The sequence below is a fragment of the Gorilla gorilla genome, chromosome 11 (assembly GCF_029281585.2).
Source record: "Gorilla gorilla gorilla isolate KB3781 chromosome 11, NHGRI_mGorGor1-v2.1_pri, whole genome shotgun sequence".
Classification (NCBI taxonomy): Eukaryota; Metazoa; Chordata; class Mammalia; order Primates; family Hominidae; genus Gorilla; species Gorilla gorilla.
The window spans coordinates 47525723-47553433 of record NC_073235.2 but is presented as its reverse complement, the minus strand read 5'-3'; the positions used below and the strand labels follow the sequence as shown (position 1 = coordinate 47553433).

Below are 27711 nucleotides of genomic sequence, written 5' to 3'. Positions count from 1 at the left end.
CCACCTCCTAGGTTCAAGCAATTCTCCTGCCTCAGCCTCCTGAGTAGCTAAGACGACAGGTGTGTGCCACCATGCTTGGCTAATGTTTTGTACCTTTAGTAGAGATGGGGTTTTGCCATGTTGGCCAGGCTGATCCTGAACTCCTGGCCTCAAGTGGATCCACCTCCCTCAGCCTCCCAAAGCGCTGGGATTACAGGCATGAGCCACCACACCTGGCCCAAACTCAACTATCTTTCTATGGCTTTACAAAGAGTTGGTTTTCCTGCCATGTATATTTCCCAGGTAGTTCCACCTTGTCTCTATTCTCTAATATGTTTTATCTTGAAATTTCAAACATAGTTCTTGCTCTTCAACATATCTTGCTTCTATTCATCACCAAGGGCTCTTCCCAAACTCACTGTATCTTTGAGTCCATAAATAACCTGATCCCCATCTCAACTCTGGAAATCTGATTTCACTTCTTCCTTTAAAGATAATATAAAATCACCTTTTAACTTTTAGTTCAACCATATATAGGCTTCCATATTCTCCAAGCATGTTTTTCTCTCTCTGAACATTCCTCATTATTATATTTATAATAAAAAGATTGAAAAATTTATTAAATAATTACTGTATGCCAGGTATTTTCTATGCAGTTGATAAATTGTAACTAATTTATTCCTAACACAACCATCGAATGTAGGTTCTATTATTATTTCTTTTGTGCAGAAAAGTAGCATGAGGCCCACAGAAACAGAGTAACTTAGAATTAAGCCTGAGAATATAGTTCCAGGGCCCTAGCTCTCACTCACTGAGCTCTAATGACTTCCATTGACTTAACATGCATGCTTCCCCACCTGACTGTGAAAGCCTAAAGTTCAGTGGCTCTTTATTCATAAGCCTTGTATCTCCAGTGCCAGGCACAGTTCCTGTATCACAGTAGGAATTACATAGTCTTGCTAAATTGGAGGGAAGGAAGGAAGGAAGGAAGGAAGGAAGGAAGGAAGGAAGGAAGGAAGGAAGGAAGGAAGGAAGGGAGGATTAAAGCAAAATATTGTGCTTATTTAGACAACTCAGTTGGTATTTTACGCTTTCAGCATCTTCTGAGACTGCTCATCTATTCTACCAAAGACAAACAAAAAGCAAACAAATCAAAACAAAACTTTCACCCACCCAAAGCAAATAAATGAACTTAAGTTCTTATTTAAGTATAACTTGTTTCTTCTAGGACACTGAACACAAGACACCTAGAGGTTAACACACTATGCTTTCAGTCAATCCGTTACTTTTAAAATGTTTATTAAATACATATTGAGTCAGCCAGTTCACAGGGTGTCTGCCCTGTTCTGTTTTCTTTAATGAAAAAAAAAATCTTCTATCATACATAATTAATTAATTATATTAACTGTCAATTGTCTGTCTTACCCTTTTGACACGTAAACTCCACAAAGGTACACTTCCTTGCCTTATTCCCTAATGTATCGTGGGCACCTACAACCATGCCTGACATAAATTACACGTTCAATAAACATTTATTAAATGAATGAATCAGTGTGAAAAGTTATAGAAGCTGAACAGATCATGGTGCATTTAGCAGGGAATGGAATTAGCAGAATTTGGGGTCCCATTGGAGACATATAGTGAAGAAAAATGTACAATCAAGAGTCACTGAAAACAGTGGATGATATTACCAATAACCCAATGGGGAATACAATAAAAGAGAAAAAGAGTTTGGAAAAAGAAGTTGGGAGTTAATTTTGACCAGGTTTAATTTCAGTTCTATGTAGAATATCCAGGAGAATTCCAGTAGGCAACCAAAATGCCTCACTACCTCATTACTAGCAGGCAAATGCCATAAGTATCAAAGTATTCAAACCCTAATTATGAACATCAGTATTTGTGATTGAGTTTATAGTAGGTGATTCCTTGCTCCTCAGCCTTCTGCTGTGAAACTATAAATAGGTTGCACTATACAATTGAAAAAATAAGATATATTCCTTAGAATTCAGTGTGTATGTGCATTTATGTGTATTTGTGTGTGTGTGTATGTGTGTGTGACTAATGTAAGATATTTTGAGTATAAAGTAAAGTGCTACTTAGTTTATTAATAGGAAGATTGAAGGGAGTCGGTTGATGGCAGTTTTTTTTTTGTTCTATCCATTAAGATCATGCTCACTAATTTAGAGATAAAATAGAGAAAATAGAAAGACTTTCAAGACAGAAAATATTGCTAAGACAGGATGCAAGAAATGAAGAGAATTTATAGTATCAAAACTACAATTGAAAATTGAAATTTTGGCAAGGAGTAAGGACAGTAGAAAGGGGCAAGAGCAGATGTACAGAGATCCTTTAAGGAACATAACAATGTCAGTGGTGTACAAATTGTATTATATTGATATTCTCAGAAAACGTAAGGCAAGTGCATCAGTCAGAGTTCTCCAGGGAAACAGAACCAATAGGATATATATACCCTACGTTATATCAGGAGCTTTATTTTAAGGAATTGGCTCACAGGATTGCAGAGGCTGGCAGGCCGGCAAGTCTGAAAGCCATAGGGCAGGCTGACAGGCTGGAAAGTCAGGCACAAGTTGCTGTTACTGTCTTGCGGCAGAATGTCTTCTTCTTTGGAAAACTTCAGTTTTTGCTCTTTTTTATTTAATATTATACTTTAAGTTTTAGGGTACACATGCACAATGTGCAGGTTTGTTACATATGTATACATGTGCCATGTTGATGTGCTGCACCTATTAACTTGTCATTTAGCATTAGGTATATCTCCTAATGCTATCCCTCCCCACCTCCCCCCACCCCACAACAGGCCCCGGTGTGTGATGTTCCCCTTCCTGTGTCCATGTGTTCTCATTGTTCAATTCCTACCTATGAGTGAGAACATGTGGTGTTTGGTTTTTTAGGGCCTTCAGATGATTGGATGAGACCCAACCATGTTATGCACGGTAGTCTCCTTTACTTAAAGTTGACTGATTATAGATGTTCCCCATGATCTGACAATGCCTCACTCCACGTTTGATTAAATAACTGGGTCCTACAGCCTCACCAAGCTGACACATAAAATTAACCATCACAGCAAGATTATATCCAAAACTCAGGTTGACTAAAACTACAAAAGATTCAGCTGTTCTAGTTCCCAGTGTGTATCTCACTATTTATTGAAACAGGTGGAGGAGGGAAGAATGTGAGAGAGAGAGTGAGTTTGTGTATGGAAGACACTAGTTGAGGAGATAATGCGTAGTGAGAACATAAAGCAGAGAACAGTGGAAATCTAGAATATCGCTGGGCCAGGAACCAGAGCACCTGGTTTCTGCATTCCCCATTTGTTAGTTATTGTAATTTGGTCACCAGTAACACAATTTATCTGATGCTAAATGGAAATATCTATAACTGTTTCATACACATCAAAAGATAATTTTTCAAGTCAAATTAGATGAGATGTGTGAGTTATTTTACAAAATAAACATCTTTATATTTACACATATATTATTACCACTATCAAGACTATATAAACGGAAGTCTAGGTTACCTCAGTAGAGATGGAGTTGAGTGAATATGTGAACTCAAGAGATATGTTACATTCAACATTTAGAACAGATTGTCACCAAATGCCACTGTCACCAATGCTGCCCACTGTTCCCTCAGCTTTATTTATTGAAGCTGCATGATTAGAGACCACTGTTCTCATTACAAAGCATCAATATCCACTTTAAATTAAAACTATGAGCTGAGCGAATATGCATTGCATCTACCAGGCTATGGTGATCAATATGGAATTAACATCTATAAGTTCAAATGAGACTTACAGTTAGTCTCTGAGTGAAGATTTAGCAACAAAGATTGCTGAGTGTTTAATCAAAAGGTGATTCACAGTTTTAATCCTACGTTATTAGTCCTCCTTCTAGCTTTAGGAATGTTTTAGTAATCAAAATGTCAACATGGAAGACAAATAATTTGAAAGTCTTGAGTTATTGGAGGTTCACAAATTATACAAGCAAACTACATTTAAGCATAATTAATAGCATATATAGCATTGTGATTAATGAGTTGCAGGAACAGCAAGAAAAATACTTTCTTTTTTCCCAATAAAAAGAGAAATATCTATGTGTACATACTATTCAAAGTATTTATGGATCATTACTACGAAAATGGGAAAAAAGTTTCCAAGCCCAAGTGAAGTGCACCAGCAATAGGGATTAAAATCCATACAAACCTGAAATAACACAAATAAAATCTGAGTTAAAATACATGAAAATACATATACTAGCCAGTAAGTAAGTTTGCTTTTACCAGCAAAAGGATTACATCTTCATAATAGTCCTTTAATAACTGAATTTCTAGTACATTTAAATATTTATTTACAGATTATCATCTGTCTGGTATAAAAGCTAGAAGATATCTGAGGTGGTATATAAGAGTTGGAAGTCTTAAAGTTTTATAACAGAATAAAGATAAAGCATGTCTAAAACTGAATTGCAAAATAATGAAGAAAATATTTAAATTGTACTCAAAATTGCCAAAGCATTTTCACTGGAAATGAAGAGTAAAGTGAACTTCATGTACATATATTGATCCAATAGAAATCTTCCTTAACTTGAATTCTCCAAAAAAGCAGCCTCAGGAGACGGATTTGTGGATAGGCACTTTTATTTTGGGAAATTCCTCCAGGAAGCAACTAGCGATGGGCGCTGGAGAAAGCAAAACAGGAAAGGAGGAAAAATATTATTGAACTGAATATGACTGTGGAAATGGGGGCTCAGTGCTACCGGGGACCCTCTGAGAAACCGTATAGAATTCGCCCCAGAATTGTCCTCCTGAGATCAGTCTAGAGGGCAGTATTTCATCATGGTTCCAACTTCCCACTCGTCAAAGGTCTATTGAAGCCATGGATTCCAGACACTTCCAGTGGGGCACATGCCCGGCCTTTTATTCTGCAGCTGCACAGAAGCCTGGGGCAAAAAGCAAAGGAAACAAGACAGCTGATGTGGGACATTATCAGGCTCACCTGCTCCTGGCTTCAAGGCAGGGCAATGGCCAATAGGTGAGCTGCCAGAGGATGAGATCATGCAATGTCCCTAAGGGGTTGGCCTTCTTCAAATATCGCTGGCACAGCATAAAGCCAACCTGGATGGCAACATGTTTTTAGAAGAAGCTTTTTTCAGAGAGATCTGCCCCAACATTTCAGCAGAGTTAGGTAAATAGACTCATGGAACTTTGGATCCAGAAGTTATCTTGGAATACTTCTGGTCAAGATATATGCTTTTATGTATTAAGAAAGAGAAGCCCTAGATATTTTAAAACCAAATGATCCGGAGCAGGATGAAGCATAAGGTTTTTGTTTTTTGGTTTTGTTTTTCTCCCCCCTAATCCAGAGCTTCTATCTTTTTATTGCATATTTGAGATTCATTTGTGTGTTTCTCTACAAATATTGAATGCCTTCTGGATACTTTTGCAGGCACTATGCTAGATGCTGGGGACACAGTGGTAGAAACCAGACAAGGTCCCTGCAATGAAAGAAAACATGGGGAGGGGAAGGGGGAAAAGAGAGAAAGAAGAAAGGAAGGCAAATTTATAGTTACAACTGATGTTAAATGCTTTGAAGGAAAAATCCATGGTGCTAATTTGTGACACAATTACCTAATAATCACTGAACAAGCCTTACTCATTTGATTCCACTACCAATTTCTGTTTATCTGTCTCGTTAGAATAATGTCATTAGTTTTTTTTATTTTAGTTTTTTCGCTTTTTGTTTTTGCTTTTTTAGCATATGCAAGTCCTTCTAACAAAGCCCGCAAAGAAAAAAAAAGATAAATCAGTTTTGCCTCAGGATAGCAGAGCCTGTAATACATTTTATTTTCATTTTCCTCCATCTTGTAACTTCTCTTTCCTCCACTTTTATACTATTATACTTTCTTCTTTTCCTCCCGCCTCCCTGACCATTGGTTTCGTTTTTCAACATTTGTTTCTTCTTCGTCATTTCAATGTTGTATTTTCCTGGGCAGGTTGTGTTGCTTTTTTCTTCTCCTTTTATCTTCTTCTTAGGCAGCCTTATTCATTCCCCATGACGAACCACACACAAAGTTTCACTGTTGTATATCTGTGGTCTAGATCTCTCCTCTGAGCACCAGGCCTTGTATCCCACTTCTCTCTGGATACTTTCACTTGGATATTTCAAAAGCAATAGGTCAAAATGAAACACACAGTTTTCCTTCTATCCTGGCCTTCTTCCTCAGCAACGCTCTCCTTCGCCATTGAAGGGCATCTCAGGACACCAATGCACAAGTCAGTTGCCAGGGGCATTCTGCACATGCCTTCTCTTAAACTCCTCCATATCCATTCCATAATAGATAAACATTTATTGACACCTTTCTGTTATTTTCTTTCCTCTACCGACATCCCAGTCCAAGCTCTCATCCTCTCTGTCTTAGACTACTGCAGCAACCTCCTATCAAAGGTAGCCATTCACATTCAATGTGGTTTTCCATACCATATCCAGATTGCTCTTTCCAAAATGAAAATTCTAGCTATATTCACCACGTGTGTCTTTTCCCCCTTCTCCTCAGTAAAATGTCACTGACTTCCACTGCATTCAAGTGAAGGCCAAATTCCTTCAAGTGGCCACAAGATACTACCTAGTCTGACATAGGGAAGCTAGGAATATACTCAACTTTGTTTAATAGTGTTTGGTTATAATGCAGTCAAAACAAACATTCTCTGCTTTCCGCACATAAAAGACATAATGCATGGATTCCTAGAGGTCTTGTCACAATTATAAATATGAGTAAGCAAATTTTATATCTTTTTCAAAAGATCAAATCTCTCCAACAGCTTCTGGTTTCAATATTTGTTTCTCTCTTAAGAGCAAAAAGAAACCCATTAGTAGCCACATGCTCAGAATATTCAATGGTATTAATTACATCCTATTTAAATGGAAAGTAAAATAATCACAAGAATCCTGGAGCCATAATTAGTGAAGACTAAGTTTCTGGTTGTTGCAGACCTGCAGAATCGGAGAGGAAAGTGTGGTGGGGAGAGATGAGGAAAGAAAGAAGAAGGAAAAGTTGTAGAAAGAAAAAAACAAGGTAATGAATAATCTGGTCAAGATTTCAATCCACTAGCAGCATTGGACATACCAGATCTTGATGGCAACATTGGACAAGGTTCCCCTCCAGAGATAAGGCCCATGTCCTGAAAAAGGGAACGACTAGGAGCCCAGTTCATTCACTATCTTCTTAATTTTTCACAAAGCCAGTCCACAGTGTGACAATTTTCAGGTCGTGATAAAAGTTGCCATTGGGCTTGGCATGGTAGCTCATGCCTGTAACCCCAGCACTCTGGGAGGCCGAGGTGGAGAGATGATTTGAGGTCAGGAGTTCAAGACCAGCCTAGCCAACATGGTGAAAACCCGTTTTTATTAAAAAAATAAACAAATAAAAATTAGCCCAGTGTGGTGGTGTGCACCTGCAGTCCTAGCTACTCGGGAGGCTGGGGCAGAAGAGTCTCTTGAACCCAGGAGGCAGAGGTTGTAGTGAGCCAAGATCATACCACTGCACTCCAGCCTGGGGGACAGAGCAAGACTCTGTCTCAAAGATAAAAATTTAAAAAAATATATTAATTAAAAATAAAAAATAAAAGTTTCTGTTGTACTCCTGAAATAATAAGACTCTTATAGACATTAAAATGAAATAAATATAAGAAGGAAAGGAACAAGCCTTATTTAAAAAAAAAATTCTGCATACACCTAAAATACATGCCTCAAAAAAGATTGCTTTCTTCCTACTTTTTCTCTTTCAAAATTTCAAAGGCAGGACAAGTTCCCATAACAATAAGAAATAGTTTTTTAAAAAACTACAATATAAATATGTATTTTGTGGTCTATGCTAAAATCTGCTTTTTGAGTCATGCTTCATGGTGACTGCTTTAGAAATGTCAGTCCACAACAGACTGAAACTTTATCACTCAAACTTTCCTCTATTGCACAAGACTGAAGTGGTATTCGTAGATCCATTTTTATTTCTTTTACTAAACTACTGCTGATTGCTTCTACAATTTAAAAAATTCCAAATATGAATGAATATTTAGTATCTTTTTCCCTTTTGAGTGATCAATGTGAAAAAAAATACAAAATTTAAAACAAACAAAATGGACTTTTCTCAACACCAAGAAGAAGACTCCGAAATTATCTTTAACATATAAACATCAATAGAAAGATTTAGAAAGGTAATTCTGTTGATCTCCTTAGGCTGAAGTGAAGACATTAATTATTTTACAAATGACAAATCATCTTGATTGATTTCCTCAACCAATTAAATTTATTAGCTAACTTTCCCATATTCCACCTGATTCTCTCTCTAGAACAAAAACTTTTAACTAAATGAAGGAACTGTCAAAAAGAAAAGTGAGAATATGCTGCGTTCATAAGAACTTAATACATGCTGACTAGCTATAGTTTTATCTATTGTGTGTTCTATATGTATTGTGTGTTTTCAAAGTTGCATTTTACATTATTGAATGAAGGTTGGCTTGAATGACTAGGGAAGAATGTATGAATTAGATGCAGAGTAAAGCAGAGCAAACAGCCATCCATCAATAGATGATCTATGGGAAATGGACCTCTCCATTTTGCTACTATCTATAATATTTTGATTCATTCTAATCATGCACATTGCCCACATATTAGCGCACACACACACACACACAAACACACACAAACACATACACACCAATGTTTAAGAAACTTCCAGGTCTATCTCTATGGAATCATTGAGTAGAATAGGAATATTTTCCTCTGTTAATCTGTATGTTCTATACAGTTGGAAGTATACATTAAGTCTAGTTTTTAATTCCCAGAATTGAATTCTTTTCTCTTGCATGGATGAAAACATGTAGGTTAGTGACTCTTGAGCACATATGTGCACAAATACACACACACACTTCTGTGACACACAGAATCTCTGGAGTATCTCCCTTCGGCAACACACTTTTCCTCTCCATTTAGGTCAATGAGAACTACATTCAGATACAACAGCCTAGGGAGTAGGAATTTTTAGCAGGTAATTGTTATTGAAATAGAGTTTTAGAGAGCACCTCAAAAAAGAATCAAAGATGAATTCACCTGAAATTTTGCTTTGAGCCAAGAATAAAATAAAAACCTTACAGCATTCTTCTTAAAAAGGAAAATTACTTTATAACTAATACTCAGAACTAGGAACAAAGTTTTCATGAGTCTTGTGTTCCTCATTATAACCTTGTGTACCTTGCAGAGTTATACTTAAAAAGAATTTTTAACTACTCTAAGTTAATCAATTTGCTAGAAATTCTACATTAATCTAAATGATGATTTTTCTCTCAACAGATTATTCAAATCTCACTCAGATCAATAATGGTTAAAAAACAAAAAGGCTCACTGTATCTTACCTAATTCTAATTTTGCATTATGGATGGATGAAGTAACACCTAGTAGTAACAAGAATTGCTTTAGGCATTTTATTACTATGTTATTATTCATTTATTCAATAAATATTTATTGAGCACTTACTATGTTTCAGGCAATGGTACAAGTTGCTGAGCATAGAGTGATGAACACAAAAATGATACTGTCTTCAAAAGAGCTTATATTTTAGCAGGAGAGATGTGTATTAAATGAATAACTGCACAAATAATTGTGGTAGGGTGATAATTTGAAATGTGAATTCATATATTTTCTATATATTTTCTTAGACTTTCTTTATTTAGCCAATTAATATCTTCTATGCTTTTGCCTCAGGAAAGGAATATGCCACAAATTAAAAAAAAAAAATTCAAACAAACAAGTCTATTCTTAGCTTAGTCCTCAAAAGGAAGCAAAGAAATAAACCTCAGGTTGTAAAAAATGTATTAATTAGTGAGTTAGAACCAAGATATCATATTTCAAGATAAAGTATTCAGTTTCCTAGAGGATGATAGGGTACATGTTGAGTGAGTCCTGAAGAAAGATGTCTGGCTATCTGCTTCCTCTTCTACCTAGTCAGGTTCAGGCAAGGGAAAAATAGAAATCTTAGATTGGCTGGCTGAGTGTGAGGAGACTGGTGCTCCTTTCCCACGTGGAGACTTGCGGGTGGGAGCAGCAGGCTGCAGGCTGTCAGGCCTGGTGGATCTGAGTTGGCTCAGAGAGTGTTTGCATCTCATGACAGTAGCATAATGCCCATGTGCTTAAGCGTAGCCAAAAATATGACAAAAGGCCTCTCAGAGATTCCTGTGACCCCAGCAGACCATGAGACTGGCAGAATTTTGCTCAGAGATGCAAGAGGGGGCCTGAAAAGGAAGAGAAAAAGAGAAAACCACCAGTCCTGAACCGTTTTGCCAGGCAGGATCCAGAAGCAGCCCGTGTGGACTAGTGGGTGAAGACCAGGACACCAGACATCTCAGAGGTGCCCATTCAGGCTGTGACCTTGACACTTGATGTCCTTGCCTGAAGCCTTGGCTCTGCGTGAGCCCTGGTGCTTTGACATATCCTGTTTTGGGTGACTGTTGCCCCACTTTCCCTCTCCCTTACACATCCTTCTTCCCACCCATCTAGGACTAACCAAAGAGAAGGACGCAGGGTCTTGTTCTTTTCTCAGGGACCCACCCATTCTAAATTTTCAACGTTTATTTTCCAATTTTCTGTACACCTCCCCAGGCTGAGAAGGTTTTAACTAATGGCAATAAGGCAGCTTGGCTCTGAATGTATTGGGTAGTTTTTCAAATGTTTTGTCTATGCCCTGAGTTCTTTCTACTTCCCCAGAAAAATAGGCTTTCGAAACTCAAAAGCTAAGACTTTACCAATTTTTACTTAGCATTTTACCACGTTATTACTTTCCTGCATTTTAGGGGAAGAACTAAGGGTATAAGGATATAAAAGGTAATGTGTCAGCTAACATTTCAAAACCGTAACCCACTACATAATTATTTATGTGTAGTTGTAATAAGCCTTGAAAGAAAATACAGAATTCACAAAGAGTAGAAATTAGGATGAAGCAAATACAGTATATGAATGAATTATAAGGAAGGGCAGAGGGAATAAGAGAGAAAATAGGGAAGAAGGTATGTATTTGTGTTCAAATATGTGTGTGGAGGGCACTTAAAAAATCTAACATTCAGTAAATAATAGAATTCATAATATCCTAAAGTTATCTGAGACAGATCTTAGTACTTAAAGAAAGACATGAAAAATGCCATAAAAGTGCTCTGTTGTAACATCAGAATTGATTTGTATTTATTTTTAAGCACTGAAATTTTAAGATGCATATTAGCTATTCATATCCCCATACAAAGACAACATTTTAATTACAATTAGCAAAATTGCTAAATCCTAGAAAAGACACCATCGCTTCTAAAATCCTCTGAACACTCTCACAAAGAAAATACCCTTCTCTGTCCCAGTTCCAACCTCTCCCACGGTCCTTACTCCAAAGCTCAGTTAGTGTCTTGGTCACAGAATAGAGGAAGAGGTTTTATGTAGATAAATCAAATCAATAATATTTCACTCATTTTACAAGTTCATAAGTTATACATGCAACAGAAACAGAATGCCCAAGAAGGAAACACCAAATAGTCCTGCTCGATTTGTGTAAATAGATGACATTTTAGAAGGCAAAATCTTGACTATTTTCAGCTGACAAATTCTTTGGAAGCTTCTTAAAAAAAATAAGCTGGCAATGCTCACATATTTCAATCTTAAAATGAAAGGAATCTCTGAACTTTCCTTCTTTAGCAATAAACTCCCTTAACCCCTTCCCCTCCACACCATAACAGCAACAACAAAAGAGTATCGGCTAAGATTCTTTGTATGTATGCACACACCCCTCTTTGCCTAGAGCCAAGTTGAAATTGAAACCCGGAATCAGAATACACCCTTCAGATCTCATTAATCAAGTTTAATAGTTGCATTTTTCTCTTTAGTTTAGATCACATTTTCTCATGATAAAAATGGGTAGTTGTGGTTTAGAAAATGGGAAAACTGGACCAACTATGAACTAGAGCAAAGTTGAAGACAACTCTAAATATTCTGAGTATGTTCCGTGATTCCATGAGCTTTCCTGACAACTGGTCATTCTAGCCTCACCGCATCCTGTGGTATAATGTCACATACCCAAAGACCATGATGCAACATGGCACGACTTCAGGAGTAGGAGTTTCCATTTAAAAACAATAAATAAATTGTTTTTCCAAGCAAGTCCAATTATTTTACTGGGTATTGGCTCTGAAAAAGAGTTGTGAGTTTATTAAAGATATTTAGGGTGCTGGTTCTGTGAAACTTAGCTGCATGTGGCTATTGGATCACTTACCCATTTTCTCTGCCATGTAAGAAGAAAACATCTCAAAATATAACTATTAGTTGGCTTTGTGGTGTTGGGTTAGTGTGCCAGTCTGAGGTTAGAACAGAGATGGGATCCCAAGCCCTGGGCTTTGTATTATATAGTATTGTATTTTTGATGTTGTACTTAAGGGTCAATTACTGTTTCCATTATAAACCCTGTTTTTCAAGGGTTTATAGCTCACCAATTTTCATTTTGGTATGCAAGCTGCATGAATATACAGGTTTTAAAAATAGCTTAAATTGGGCAGTGCCATTTTTAGATATAAGTCAGTAAAATACACTTTTCATTGGTTTCAGTTTGTTTTCAATGTTTCCAATCTAAAAATTTATTCTTTCTTAAAATGCAAAAATGCACATTTTATCATGCTTTTTCATAACAGCTTTGCATAGGGGAACTGATAAAGGGAGTAAAAAATATATCAAATGAAACTTCAAAAAAGAAAACAAAAATAACTTTTGTGAAAATTTGTAGGTAAATGTCACTTTAGTCAATGTTCTCAAAAATCAATAAACTAATCAATCAGTATTTCCTAAGCATGGGCACTATTTTGTGCTCAATATTGTGGTCAGTACTGTGAGGAATAGCTCCTGTCCTCAATGTGCTTGAAATCCTAGTTCTTGGGATCCTTATGAGAAACAAAATTATGTAGCTGGAGCTCTGGACTTCTTTAATTCTTCTTAAGTAGCCAAAGCTAGTAGGTTCTAACTATGAAGACACCAATATTAAGCATAACAGCACTGTACATTAAGGCATTAAAGTGGTAAATCATTAGCCAAGACCTTAAGAGGCAAAGGCAAAGGCACTTAAAGAGTTCTGCAACTTATTGGTGTCCTACAAAAAGAGCAAAGGATTCCAGTGTATAGACAAATGCCCAGATACAGAAATGTATCCATCTATGGTCCTGCAAGCTTTAAAACTCCTACCCTGACCATCAGAATTAAAAAATCCCTACCTAAGAGTGAATGTTTTCCCTACCATTCTGAATTTTCCAAAACATAAAACAAATTAAGTTTTGTTTTACTGCAAACTAAAATTCTTAAAAGAGTTGTCTACCTTATTTCTACTCTCTTACTCAACTCTCACACCTCAACTTATTCTTTCCTGGTTTCTAGCACTACTGGTTTCCAGCACTCTACTGGTACTGCACTTACCCAAGTTACCGATAATCCTCTTGTTGCTACTGCCAATGAATAAGTATTTGCTTTTATCTCTTATCCAAATTTATCTGTATTTACCAGATTGCCACAGTTTTCTATCTTTTGTCTCATAATGACCTTTGTCATTTTGTTGTTGTTGTTCAACTCAACCTCTACCCTCCCCCTCCTATTGTCATTTCTACTTACCTTTTGGGGAATGCTCCATTGGTATGGAGTTTTGGTGGGTGATAGTTGCTTCTCATTTATGGAAATTGAAGGGAGAAAACCTTCTCTTTTCCCTAGAACAAGGTGCAGTGCTGTAAGCAAGGCTCGGTTAATCAGATACTTTCTTCTAGGGCTTGAAGCTTGATCAAGTCCAGATGTAGGGATAGTTAGAGACCTTTTTCATTTACTGGCAGTGACAACCCATCTCCCAATTCCTTCTGCATTGCATTTATTGTCTTTTATGCTATCCAGTTCTCCGGAGCTTGGTTTGTTCACACCCATTTTCTAAACCTAGTTCTCCATATCCTCATCATTTCTGTTATCTCCGGATATTCTTCAGTAAAGTTATATTTGTATAAGATAGCCACTGTTTCTTATAAAAACATTGATTGATATAATTTATTTCTGGCTCTTGTTTTCTGTAGTGTTTATAGGTTCATTTTCCTCTGTTTCTTAAGTTACTTTTAAGTTTCCTCTATTCCTTATCTACTAATAAGTTGCAACTCCCCCAGATACTTTTTAATGTCCTTTCTCATTTCACTCTACATTATCTACCTGTGCTTATTGCAGCTACTCCCTTGACCTCAATCTCATCCATATGCTAACGACTTCCAAATCTATAAAGCCATTCTAAATCTCTCCTCTGATCTTCAGATTTTTTATTCATGCTATTTTAAATTAATTTATTATATAAATATTTATTGAATTTTAACTATTCATCAGATATATAGTAGGAGATATGGTTTGGCTGTGTCCCCACTGAAATATCACCTTGAATTGTACACAGAATTCCCATGTGTTGTGGGAGGGACCTGGTGGGAGATAATTTGAATCATGGGGCTAGTGTCCCCCATACTGTTCTCGTGGTAGTGAATAAGCCTCACGAGATCTGATGGTTTTATCAGGGGTTTCCGCTTTTGCATCTTTCTCATTTTCTCTTGCTGCCGCCATGTAAGAAGTGCCTTTTGCCTCCTGCCATGATTCTGAGGCCTCCCCAGCCATAGGAACTGTAAGTCCAAGTAAACCTCTTTTCCTTCCCAGTCTTGTGTATGTCTTTATAGCAGCATGAATGGACTAATACAGTAGGATACACATACAGATACACACACACACACACACACACACACACACACACACAGATAAGAATAAGAAGCAAAGTGATAAGGTTTTCCATTTTATGGAAGTTAGTCAAGTGGATTCCATAATTTTGTGAACTCCATAATGTCATGAATCATCAATCTGATGGATTTCATATTCTAGTGGACTCCACAGATGCCATGCAATACTCAACATGAGATATCAACTTGGATATCTCAAAAGTACTGAATTCATTTCCTATCTCCCATACCTGCACCAGTATATTCCTCCTACTGGACTCCCTATTTCAGTGAAAGTATTCAATTGCTACGTCAGCAACCTACTGAAAACACTAAGTATTGCTCTTCACCCTGTCCTCACATCTGTACCAATCATTAAAGCCTGTTTATTCACCTTTCTCAATATATTTAGAATTTTTCCACTTTCCATGATCAGTTCAACTGCTTCCCTAAGTAGGCCTCCAACCCCTTTTTCTAGGGTCAGCACAACAGTCTGTTAACTAGTCTTGGCTTCTATGTCTAAATTGAAGCCAAAGTGAATTTGATAAAATGCAAGCTTATTTGTGATTATCTTTTCATTAAAACCCTTCGAGGACTCCATAATTATCTCAAAAAGAAGTCCAAACTTTTTTCAAGTCACTTCCCTTCTCTTTTTTCACATTTTAATCTCTCTCTTATTGACCCACATGCTCCTCACTCTAGCCATCAGAAATTCTCTCACATCAGCAAACAAATTGCGTGCTCTCTCAACTTGCCTGCTACTCGGCATATCTTCCCTGTTCCATATGAATTCCAACCAGACCAATTCCATTCATTCTTAAGATGCCTTTACTTTTCCTAGGAAGCCTCACTCTTCCTACAAGACTGGGCCATATCCTCTTTTATGCATTCTTAAGTCATCTTGGTCTCCCTAACATTTATTACTCTGTATTATTAACTGTTGTGTTTTACTGGTAGATTTCACTAGACTGTAAGATATTTGAAGGCAGAAGATATATCTCCTTGTATGTTTTTTCCACACTACATAGTAGGTGATCAACAAGCATTAGCTAAACAAATAGATGAGAAATGTCGATCTTAAACTCGCATTATCAAAAAATCAATTTCAAACTGTGAAAATACTTCTGTTGCTTTTTCAAGGCTTACAATACTTTGAATAGATTAATTTGGCTATTCACAGATAGTTATACCTATCTGAAAATTATGGCACTTATGTTAATAAGCTGTGCTATATTGCATCCATGATCATATGATAAAACAGCAGCAGGATCTAGATACGTTGTTTAGCCGTGCCCCATCCATGCCACACAACACACTTTCAATATCCTATTTTCTTTGAAACTAACATGTTTCTGAAATCATTTTAGAACCTACTAAGGTTGACTACTTCAGAAGGATTACAGAAATCCAGAGTCCCAGGAATATAATTTTGTTCCTCATAAGGATCCCACGAGTCTATTTATTTTTATTTTTATTATCTTCTTTTCTTTCTTAAACTTCTTTGAAGGTAAAGAGAAGTGGTTCTGAGAAGAGATCCAGGGTGACAGAATGTTCTCCATAATCACACAGGTGTACATGAAAGTACCTATTAAGTGTCAGGTTATGCTGAACCCATCACACAGGGGAGTGTAGATAGGCACGTGGATTCAATGTTTTATAAAATTAGCATTGTAGAGATTCTGCAGGATCAGAATTATTTGCATAGTAATATTAAGATGATTTTGTTTATTTCATCCTCACTTTCCCATGGGTGTACAAAGGAGGTTTTTCCAGACACAAGATACTATTCAATATGACAATAAATTGAATGAAGAAGCAGATATAAGAACCCAGACAATTAATAAGATTTACTAAAATCTCATTATAAAATAGTACTATATAAATACAGTGCTACTCTTCTCACTAAATATTTTTGGCTTGGAAAAAATGTGGTTATTTTTTAATCAAATAAAACCACATTTATGTTAACATGGAAGAGATATTTTGAGAACATATTAATAAGTAAATGTTTACAATGTCAGTTTTAATTTCTGGTAGGGTAATATTGATAGCTATAACACATAATTATTACATGTTCTCAATAACTTTTTAGTGTAACAGGATCTTGAAAGCAAAAAGTTTGAGAAGTGCTGACATAAACAGTGAAGTAATTGTAAAAGGAGGCACCTAACCATGAATGATACTGCACTGGACCCCACTGGGGACTGAAACATGCCCAGGTGTGAGTGATTACCAGGTTTGATTTGGTAACCCTCCCTGCCATATGCGTGTCAGTCTTCCAGGATTGCAGCGCCAGGATACACAGCCTGTATACTCATGTAAATGTAAGCACTAGGCTTTCGATGATTAGTTGAGGATACTCCTTGCACTTTCAGAGCCCTTTTCTTTCTTACAGAATCTATTCAAAGAGTATAATTATTTGATTCTTATGGAAGGCCACATTTTCAGACATAACACTATAATGCAGTAGATTTTGGTCAAGTGTGAGTTAAATAAGGAGAGTCTTGGAGCATGGATCGTTCTCTATTCTGTTTGAAGCTGTCTTGCTTCAGCTAACTCTCAATAGTTGTTTGGAATGCCATGCCAAGAAGGTGTGCAATGTCTGTTAAGTAATTGACTGATTGATCAATTATGGCCTGGAGTCCAGGAGACAGCATTGCTTCATTCTAGGTAGACTAGCCTACGAACAATGTAACAAACTATATCTGTGAATGAAAGTATTCAACTATTTTCTTATTCAATGTAAATGTCTCATTCTGAAAGAGTGAATTCAAGGTCAGTGCAAGTGTCTTCAGTGTCATAGGAGAGGATGTTAAGGTTTCTCTTTTTAATAGACTTTTGCTAAGAGTAGCAAAGGCATCATAAAAAGAACAGTTAACAAAACTATTTTTTTCATTATCAAAGAATATAAATATGTCAACACAAATGTTCTTCTTTTTAAAAAATTATTCACGAAGTCTATCTTTGCTGGAACTAGAGGGTAAAGATAGGAATTATAGAAGATTAACTCAGAACTGATTGCAATTTGAGAGGACTAATATAAAAATATTTTAACCCCAATATTATTTAATCCCTTAATATAAGGGATAATTCTTCACCCCAAAAATACAGTATAATAAAATAAAGAATGCAGGTTAATCCTTAATTTAACCTACATGAAATAGTCACCATGTAGAGGTAAAATTACAGAAAATTTCAAGGTCTCTAGAAGGTCTCTGCTTAAGTAAGTGAGATCTCAGATTTTACATTCTGACATTCCTTACTTTTATTTTTCTTCAGGCACAAAGTTCTATTAGGACCCCTCTCCTATGAAATCAACAAAGTAACTATCTTACCTAGCTGGTATTGCCTCTCTTTATTTTGGGGTCTGCATGCATTTGCCACTCATACTCAGATCATGTTTTTGTGAGAGGCCACAGAGTGACTTTCTTTAAGGCTATCAAAGCCTTCCTCATTATCCTTTATGGGCTGTGCAGAAAACATCTCAACTATTAGATATTTAACTGGAGTGCAGAAGAATGGGTTTGCTGGCCCCCTCCAGTTCCCTGGTTAAAAGCTGTGTTCATAATCAGTTTCTGGTTCTTTAAATGACCCTCAAGAGGTTCCTTCCGGTCCACTTCAGCTCCCTTTTTAGTGTCCCATTGATTTTCCAGACTTTAGGAACGTGTCCTTAACGGCCTGCTTTTCCATTGGCTCTCTCTACTGAATGCTAAAGCAACACTTTGTTGCTTCATACATTGAGACAGGAATATCTTGAGAACTAACACACCATTTATAACAGTACAGTTTACAATAGCACTTCCTGCAGAAAGAAGGTGCCTCTCTCAGAAAGAGAAGGACAATTTCTGCACCCAATTTACTTTCATAACTACAAGCAACACCCTTGTTTCTTGTCAATAAAAAGGAAGATAAAATAGAGTAGCAATCACAATACATAAATGATACTATTTGTCCCCAGAGTGCATACCAAAGAGTAATTCACTCAAAGAGCTCACATGAATTATGAATGGCAGGAAGGCAAAGAGAGGGAATGTTAGTGCAGACCCATCTGCACTGCTGTTCTACGAATATTTTAAAGTCAGAGCAGCCAAAGGAACTATGTGATAAAATTGTAAAGGTATATCATTTACTTTTGGCTCCTTCTCTACTCTCAATCTCATTTTAACATTGAGACACTATAGAATCTGTGAATCTGAAAATATATAATTTGTATTAAATTGTAATATCAAATAGATGACCAATATAAAAATCTGAAAAACCTCATGGGAATGGTGAGATTTTCAAAGAGACGTTTCCTTGACCTTACCCAAAACAGGAATGAAAAAGCAAAGGAAAAAGAACAGAAAATGATGAGTTCAAAATTACACATAAAAGTAGAAGGCAAAAATATTTGCTCACAGAAACTTGAGCATTTATGTGGCATTTGGTAATGTAATAGCGTGCACGATGGGCTCTGTCCTGACTGAAACTCAGTGGCAAAGCCGTTATTGTTTCTGTGGCCAAGAAAAGGAGTATTCATGTTGTAATATAACATATTGTTATATTGTCCAGTTCTTTTTCGGACTCCATAATAAAAAATTATAGTCATTTTCTAAGGAAAAGTCATAGAATGATCAGATCATAAGCTCCATAAATAAAAATGTGCTGGAGACCTTGAGTCTTGTCTCAGAATATGTATTCATGTGCCCTATTTTCTTATATTTTCCTCCAACATTTTCTTTAAGGTCCTTTTGAACTAAAAAGCCAGGGGGAATTTGGAGGGGAAGGGGGCAAGAAATCTTTTCTTTCTGCAGGAAAAAAAAATAAAAGTTCCAATTTATAGAGGAGTTTCTCTCTCACACACACACACGCCCAAAAGGGAACAGTTGAACTGAAACAGAATCATTACGAGGAAGGAGTGTGTTAGGAGAAAAAATATATATATAAAGGCAAAGACTCATCTAAATGAACCTAGTTTAGGGCCTTACCAAGGAGACAGCTTAAGTTATCTTTGAAAACGGGTGAGTCGCCCTGCTCGGCTGAGTTTGAATTGAATGTTCCTAAAGTAACATTTCACAAATAGGGATACCCTTCCATTTCACACTGCTCTTTCCCGAAATAGCAACACCATTTAGCAATATTTCATATCAAGACAATTACATTGTAGAATTATTGCAGTCTTAGTGCTTCATTAAAATTTAAAAAAAGTTAAATCCCTGTTTTGTTGAACACAAGAAATGAATAGTAAATATTGATTTAGAATGAATGCAAACATTTCCCTAGGAGTGGATAATTACTGCCTTTCTATGCAAAACACTTATATCTGAAGAAGCACTTCACTTACTTTGCCATGCGGCATACATTCCTTAGTACATTTTAAATTATACGTTGTCCTGGACAGTGTCTGCTCTATAATTTCTTGTGTCTCTACACCAGAGTCAGTATGTAATTTTAAACTACAAAGTTTCTGCCAACTAGGAGAATAGGCTTAACTCTTTCTCTTTGCTGGGTTCAGAAATCCTTACACGAGGAGATCTGGAAAACCATAGGACAGATGATCTCAGACCTTGAGCAGTTCAGTCTCTTTTTTCAGGCTAACAAAAATGCCACTAGTAACTGGCCACAGATTTATAAACCAGAGACTAAATGGAATATAAAATTTATGTACCTAAGCTTAGTGTACATTTAAAAACAAATTAAGTAATTACATCAGAAATGTTGAATGAATGACAAGTGTTATGAATACTTGCCATAAAAAGGTTTCGTTTAAAAAGGGACCATCATACTTTAGAATAAATCTTTTGTCAACACCTTTGATTATCCTAGTTTTATCCCTCTGCCAAGATATTTGCAACTCAGCACTGTCTAAATTGTGTAAAGAAATACATTTTAATCATTTCAATATCACCTGGATAGGTGGTAATTTAATTTAAAAATTGATGTTGGAACACTTTTAATTTAGTTCCTAAATACAGAAATATTAAATAGTACAAAGTTATTAGAGATTATGATTTTCATCATTTTACCTATAAAAGTGCCCTTCCCTAAAGTAATAAAATCACTTGTGGAATAACTTCATATTAGAAATACCAAAGTAAATGAAGAAAGGAAAGAAATGCTAAATTTGGAGTCAAGTTACTATGCAGGAGAAAAACAAGGTCAATGGATTTTGTTTATGTATCTGGATGTAGCAGCATATCTGGATTCCATAGAATCTCTGTATTTGTAGCTTGTGGGATTTAGTCTTATTTATTCTCCCTGGTTTCAAAAGCATGCAACCTTCTACCTCTTGGATGTATTAAAGTTTTACGATATAGGAAAGATAAATTCTAAGAGAAGCAATACAATTTCAGTGATTATACGAACTATATATGTGCTTGAAAAACACAGATCAAAATTTTACCCTTTTGCATGCCATGTCGTATCTTGTGACATCCACTGTGTTCTCTTATGTTTACATCCTCTCCTGTTATTGGCTTATTTTATAACAACTTGCCTGGTCACAAGAACTGCCTGGGGAGCTCATTAAAAATACCATTCTCAAGACCTTATTCCTGAGAGGCTGACCCGATGAGTCTGGAACTGGGCCCAGGAAACTACATTTTTTAAATGCTCAAGATAATTTTCACGATTAAGCTTGCTAAGCACTGATCTAGATCTTCACCTAACCCATCTTCTAAGATCAACTTTATTTTTAATCGGTGTAAGTAGTATTTTCACTAGACATACTTCTGGGGAAAAGGGTGAAGTCTACTCCTTCAATCTGTTCACTGAGAAATAGTTTTCCTAAATGTCTTAGTGTAAAATGAAAGCACAACTAGACTTGACATTAATTCATTTCAAAGTGACAGTAATGAGTGCCAGGCCTACTTCTTGATGAGGGTTTTGATAGCGGTGTCCTTTAAGGAATGGAAAGGTACTGAGTTACTGAAGTGCAGACTGGAAAGGAAGTGGGCACAGTAAATAGATACAGAACTGAGAGGGCTGGATGAAAAGAAGACTGATGTGATGTTGCCTTTGTCAGCAATGAGTCTAAACTCTGCGCTTTGGAGATATACTAAATCCAACAGTCATCTGAGAATAGACTGAATCTGCAAAAGACTACATGGATTTTGCTGATGTTAACTAAAAGAAAACAAAAACAAATGCACACACAATTAAAAAACACAGAAATGACAATACTTCCATAGAGATTATAAATAAAGAGAGACCACACTGGTGAATTTATTAGCACATGGAAATTTTTCAAATGCCAGGTTCCATCATAACCACGTGAATCGAATACAAGCTTCATTGTATTTGTGTGAGCGGTATCAAGAGATGTTTTGAAAGAGAATGTAGCCAATATCCTACATGATGTCAATACTAATGTAAATGATATTGATGAATATCAGAAATACTTACAACAGTAAATAGTTAAATATGAAATATCATGAAGGTAATTCATAGGTACATTAATGTGTTTCACTTTGCCTATCATGTCCCACCCACTTCTTAGCCACTCTAACCAATGAATTTTATACAAGTGGCTTTTGCCCTTTTCAGTGCATTCATTGCCAGCACGGGTGGTAGGGAAGGTGTGAGCAAAATGTCAAGGCTCTTACTGAAAGAAGGTACACCTAGACCAGGGTCTAGAATCTAGCCCTTGACACCAGCATTCACTAGATTTAGGAACTAATTTATTTTTTTCTTATGTAAGCCACTACTGATTGTAACACACTTCCCAAGTTCAGAAATGTTAAAAGGTGAAAAGAAAATGTACATCTTATACAACGGACTTTGGGGACTCGTGACAAAGGGTGGGAGGTGGGTGAGAAATAAAGCACTACTTGGGTACAGTGTACACTGCTTGGGTGATGGGTGCACCAAAATCTCAGAAATCACCGCTAGAGAACTTACGCATATAACCAAACACCACCTTCTCCCTAAAATCCTATTGGAATAAAAAATAAATTTTTAAAAAAGAAAATGTGCATCTTAGAATCAATAATATGTAGAAGCCCTTAAAGTTAAAAAAAAATAGGCAGGAAGACTCCTTAGGTTTTTAAAGGTATTTATCAAAGAAACTCAAAATTGGCAAAGAGCTAGGAATTGCCAACCCCTGAGTCAGTCCCCTAGTTACTGGCCCCTATGAGGATGACATGAGCTGCTAAAGCCACTTTGTCATGGCACAAGGACCTTTGTCCCTCTCAGATGAGGCTATGACACAATGGACAAGAGACATCTTTCAGAAAGCAGATCTTAGGGCAGCCAGACTGGGGGACCATGGAAAGCTCTCTACTACCAGAAGAGAGCAGTACTGCTACTCCAGTCCAAAAGAATATGATATATGCCAAAAACTCCAGACCATTGTAAGTTGTTTCCCTTTCTCTCTTTTTCTAAATGGTAGTTTTAATAAATTTATCCTCTCCTTCCTGCTCTATCATCTATGGAGGGGATACTAGAAAATACCATTAAGCATTCAGTGAGTGAACCATGGAATTTCCACATCAGAATCAAACTCAAGACAAATATATACCCCTCAAAGATCCTGAAGATACACCTGAGAAGAAGTAACAGGGCAAGATTTAGCTTTATTTCTCCTTTGGAAGGGGTAAATATGTTTATAGGAGACAGGAGTGTCACATTATTTTAGGCAAGTGCATTACAAAATTATTCCCATATAAAATGTAAATTACTTCAACCACTGTGGAAGACAGTATGGTGATTCCTCAAGGATCTAGAACCTGAAATACCATTTGACCCAGCAATCCCATTACTGGGTATATACCCAAAGGATTATAAATCATTCTACTATAAAGACACATGCACACGTATATTTATTGCAGCACTATTTACAATAGCAAAGACATGGAACCAACCCAAATGCCCATCAATGATAGATTGAATGAAGAAAATGTGGTACATATACTCCATGGAATACCATGCAGCGATAAAAATGAATGAGATCATTTCCTTTGCAGGGACATGGATGAAGCTGGGAGCCATTATCCTCAGTAATCTAACACACAAATAGAAAACTGAACACTGCATGTTCTCACTCATAAGTGGGAGTTGAACATTGAGAACACATGGACACAGGGAAGGGAACATCACACACCAGGGGGATGGGGGATGAGGGGAGGGAACTTAGAGGACGGGTCAATAGGTGCAGCAAGCCACCATGGCACACGTATACCTATGTAACAAACCTGCATGTTCTGCACATGTATCCCATTTTTTACAAGAAATAAAGAAAAATAGTAATAAAGATATTCACTGGAAAAAAATTATTCCCATATAAAGAATAGTACATGTAGAAAAAAATAGGGCACAGTAGTAACCTGTTAATGTATATCCATTACAGATATTCAGCGTCATATTTGCCATCATGATATTTGCCATCATGTGGAGACAGCTTGTTTAAAATGAATCCATCATACAGGAAAGTAAGTCCTGGAAAAGGGAGGGAGAGAGATTAAAAATGTGTGTGTGTGTGTGTGTGTGTGTGTGAGAGAGAGAGAGAGAGAGACAGAGAGAGGAAAATGAGCAAGGGGAGGGGAGATGTGGCAAGGGAAGAAAAGAGTCCACAGGACAGAATTCCTGGAAACATAAGAAAATATAAAAGAGAGATTGAGTTGACTTTTTATCTCCGTCAATTGAAAGAGACCTCATTAATACAGGATTAATTGGCTTTTAATTCAAATTTTTCAATAGCTTTGCAAAGGTAGGGTTGAATAAGAAAGCTGTCGTTGATTTACTGTCATTAACTCAGTGAGAGTAGAAAGAGAAAGCTGATTTCATATTTCACCTCCACAGAGAATATGAATCTAAATTTACCAGAACAGATAGCCAGGAAACATGCTGCTGATGAGGTCAATAACAAACAGCAATAATAGCTAATAATTATTGAATCTGTACTATGTGCCAACCATTAATAATATATTTACATCCCCTCAACAACTAAATGAAGTACTTACTCCATCTTGCAGAAGACTTACTCCATCTTACAGATGATAAAACTGAGGCTTAGGGAAGATCAATCATTTGCCCAAGGTTTCACCACCAGCTGGGACTGGAACCTAGGCTCTTTGCCATCAATCATCCATGCCTGACCACCATGCTCAAATCAAGACAAGTATAGCACTTCCGAAGTACCAATAAAACTTTTGAATTTATCTTTATCTCCTGCTCAAATCCAGAATGAGAGTAAAAAGCATTTTTCCTCTGCCAGCAATACCACTAACATTGCTATATTGACATTATTCAGCAAACTGCTTTCACTTAGGAAGCGTGGTGAAAACTCACTGCCCAAATACTCGAGACAGTTTTCCAACAAGCCCAAATTCAACTAGAAATAGACCCAAAAAATTCAAAAGTAGTAGAAAAGGTGGAATTTATTATTTTAAGTCTACTTTAAGATTTATTTCAAGACCTGACTGACCATACTTCCATGTTAGACATTAGGACAGAACCTAATTTGCCTGGCTGTTACTCCAGCATTGAGCTCAAACTCACCCTTCTCCAGTCCTTGCGGTGGGACACCATTTCAGAAAGCTGAGTGTTCAAAGGAATGTTACTTCTGCAAACAGCATTCTTAATGTCAAAGGATAAAGCATCACAGTTGTGGGGAAAGTTATGCATTTACCAGGAAAATATTCATCAGCCTACCCAGTTGGTCATTCACTTCCCCTCTGGCTGTTTGGACATATTTGAGTACGTATTAAAATACCCACGAGATCTCCAATCTTAATTATAAAGCTTGAGAAAAAACATCCAGTGAAAGCTATTTTCAGGTATAAAATTAGAAACTCCTTTTAACTCCTTTGCCTCAAGATTTACATAACTGTGAGGGCAAAGGAATCACATGATAAAAATACCAGATACTGCAGATTAGAAACAAAAAGCAAACCAGCCACATGCCAGTTTCTTGCAATGAGTTCCAGAAGAGACCAAAATCATCGTGAATGAGAGAAGATGTAGTGTGGAGAGAAAATCACCCAGGATAATCAAGGGATATATTTCCAACTCTATTTCCCCCCACAGAACTGTTTTGTAAACATCAATGAGCTAGAATCAAATGTGGATCCCATGATCAAGCTGGCAGAAGTCAAACTCCCTACCTGGATGCTTGCAAATTGTAAATCACAACTTTACAAGGATTTAACTTTTCCCTTTCCAAAATAATCAAATGTTGTGGTGAGGGGGCCACTAATCATGATAAAAAATATACTTCAAATTCTTTCTTTTGGTGCCAAGTCCAATAAGTTCTCTGAGTGAAATTAAATGCACCATCTTATTCCAAACCACAGCTTCCCTTGGGGATGTGCAAATCTCAAGTGGGGGCCGAAAGGCCATTTGTATCAAAGCCCAGGGTTACACCCATTTTTTCAAGGTTTTTTTTTCCCTCTTTTTAACTACTGCCTGTAGTATAAACGGCTCAGGTCCCTTTGCTTTCCAGCCTTTGCAGTCAAATTAGCATCTTCATACTTTCCACATTCTGCCTCTAAAAAACAGGCCAGTCTCTTGACTTCTCTTAGTTTCTCACAGTTTTTGTTTGTTTAAAGAGACTCTCAGCTGAACTCCAGGGAAGGCGGGGGGAAGGAGAGGAAGAGGAAAAAATATATGTACATATCTCTACATATCTGTTATGTTGTAAGCAATTACCAGCTCCATCTCTTAGATCTGCAGTATCACAGGAATTAGAGATGGAAAAGGCCCATTAGGTCACTGTGCACACCCTGTGCCCACACAGAGCTTTTCCCTACAGCACATTATCTCTTCTGAGAGTTTTTCGTATGTTTAAAGGATAGCCAATGATAACATAGTTTCATCTTATTTCTTTTTGCTGCTTTGTTCTGTCCAGACTACAACATGCCATTTCCAAGGATGCTCTAGGGTGACTTCTCAAAGGACATTTTTGAGTGCCCATGAAAAGTTAGAACATTTGTGCTATACAACAACTATATTCTGTAAGTTCGGCATGGAAGCATACATAAAAACAAATTTTAAAGAGCCAACATTTAGTCCCAGGATGGAAATGTTACAAATAAAACAATTTTACATAGACATATTCTGTATATCTGGTGCATTATGCCATAAATATAACCGTGTTAGTGTGCATACATGTTCACATAAAGTGTGTGCAAATACTCATCATTACCCCAGAGTGTTTCTATTTCCTAAAACTTGTGCCAAATGCTGCATAATTCACGAAAATGTGATCCAAAATATTTAAGGTTATGTTTCACACAATTTCTTCTTATCTCTCTTAAGTCATACATCTTAAATGTCAACTTGCATAGGGAAATATTTAATTTCAAGGCTAGTCCTCCATCAGAAAACTCTTTATCTCTTCCTTAAGTAGTTTTGTTTGTTATTCTTTGTTCTTGTTATAAGATAATGGAGTATTTTGGCTTACTTTTTATGTGCCAAACCTAGGTATGTCTACCTGATGGACCACCAGTTTCATCCCTTAGGAAAAGAAATACAATGTTAGGGGAACCTAGCATGTAGAATGGACACATTGTTTTGTTTTTAAATGGCAACCATCTTTAATCACTGTCCTTGAAGACTAACAATAGGTCAAATCAATATTACTATCTGAAAGCATATTATCTTATTCTGAGACCATAATCAACTGTGATAAAATTTGTATTTTTATTATGCCATATTCTAAGTTATATAGTATTTGTCTAGGTGTAATGCATGATAAATATTTTTATTTTTGATAATTTTAATAAGTTGGTCCATCTGTGGTATGTGTGACAGAAAAAAAATTCTCACTGCTCTACTAAAAGTCAGGATAGTTCAGTAATCAAGAGCCTGAGACATGAATCACCAAGGTTTAAACTCTTAGTGTACCCTTCACAAGTCTTGTGATTGTAGGCATTACCAGTTATCTTCTATGTTTATTTGATCAAGTTGTTCATCATATTTCATCAGATTTAAGATGTCATCGATCCT

The 27711-nt window shown here is 36.6% G+C and overlaps 1 protein-coding gene across 3 annotated transcripts in view; it reads right to left on the bottom strand.

The window, feature by feature from the left end:
- LOC109025816 (uncharacterized) overlaps positions 1 to 27711 on the bottom strand; it is a 514558-nt gene that overhangs the window by 134150 nt on the left and 352697 nt on the right. Inside the window, exon 4 of one of the 3 annotated variants that reach the window (XM_055380158.2) lies at positions 1276 to 4676. The exons of 1 other annotated variant lie outside the window; for it this stretch is intronic. In XM_055380158.2, coding sequence (XP_055236133.1) covers positions 4664 to 4676 — 13 coding nt within the window. In that variant the 3' untranslated portion in view covers positions 1276 to 4663. Of the gene's footprint in view, positions 1 to 1275; positions 4677 to 27711 lie in introns of those variants that run through there. One more of the 3 variants, XM_055380154.2, reaches the window with a different exon arrangement.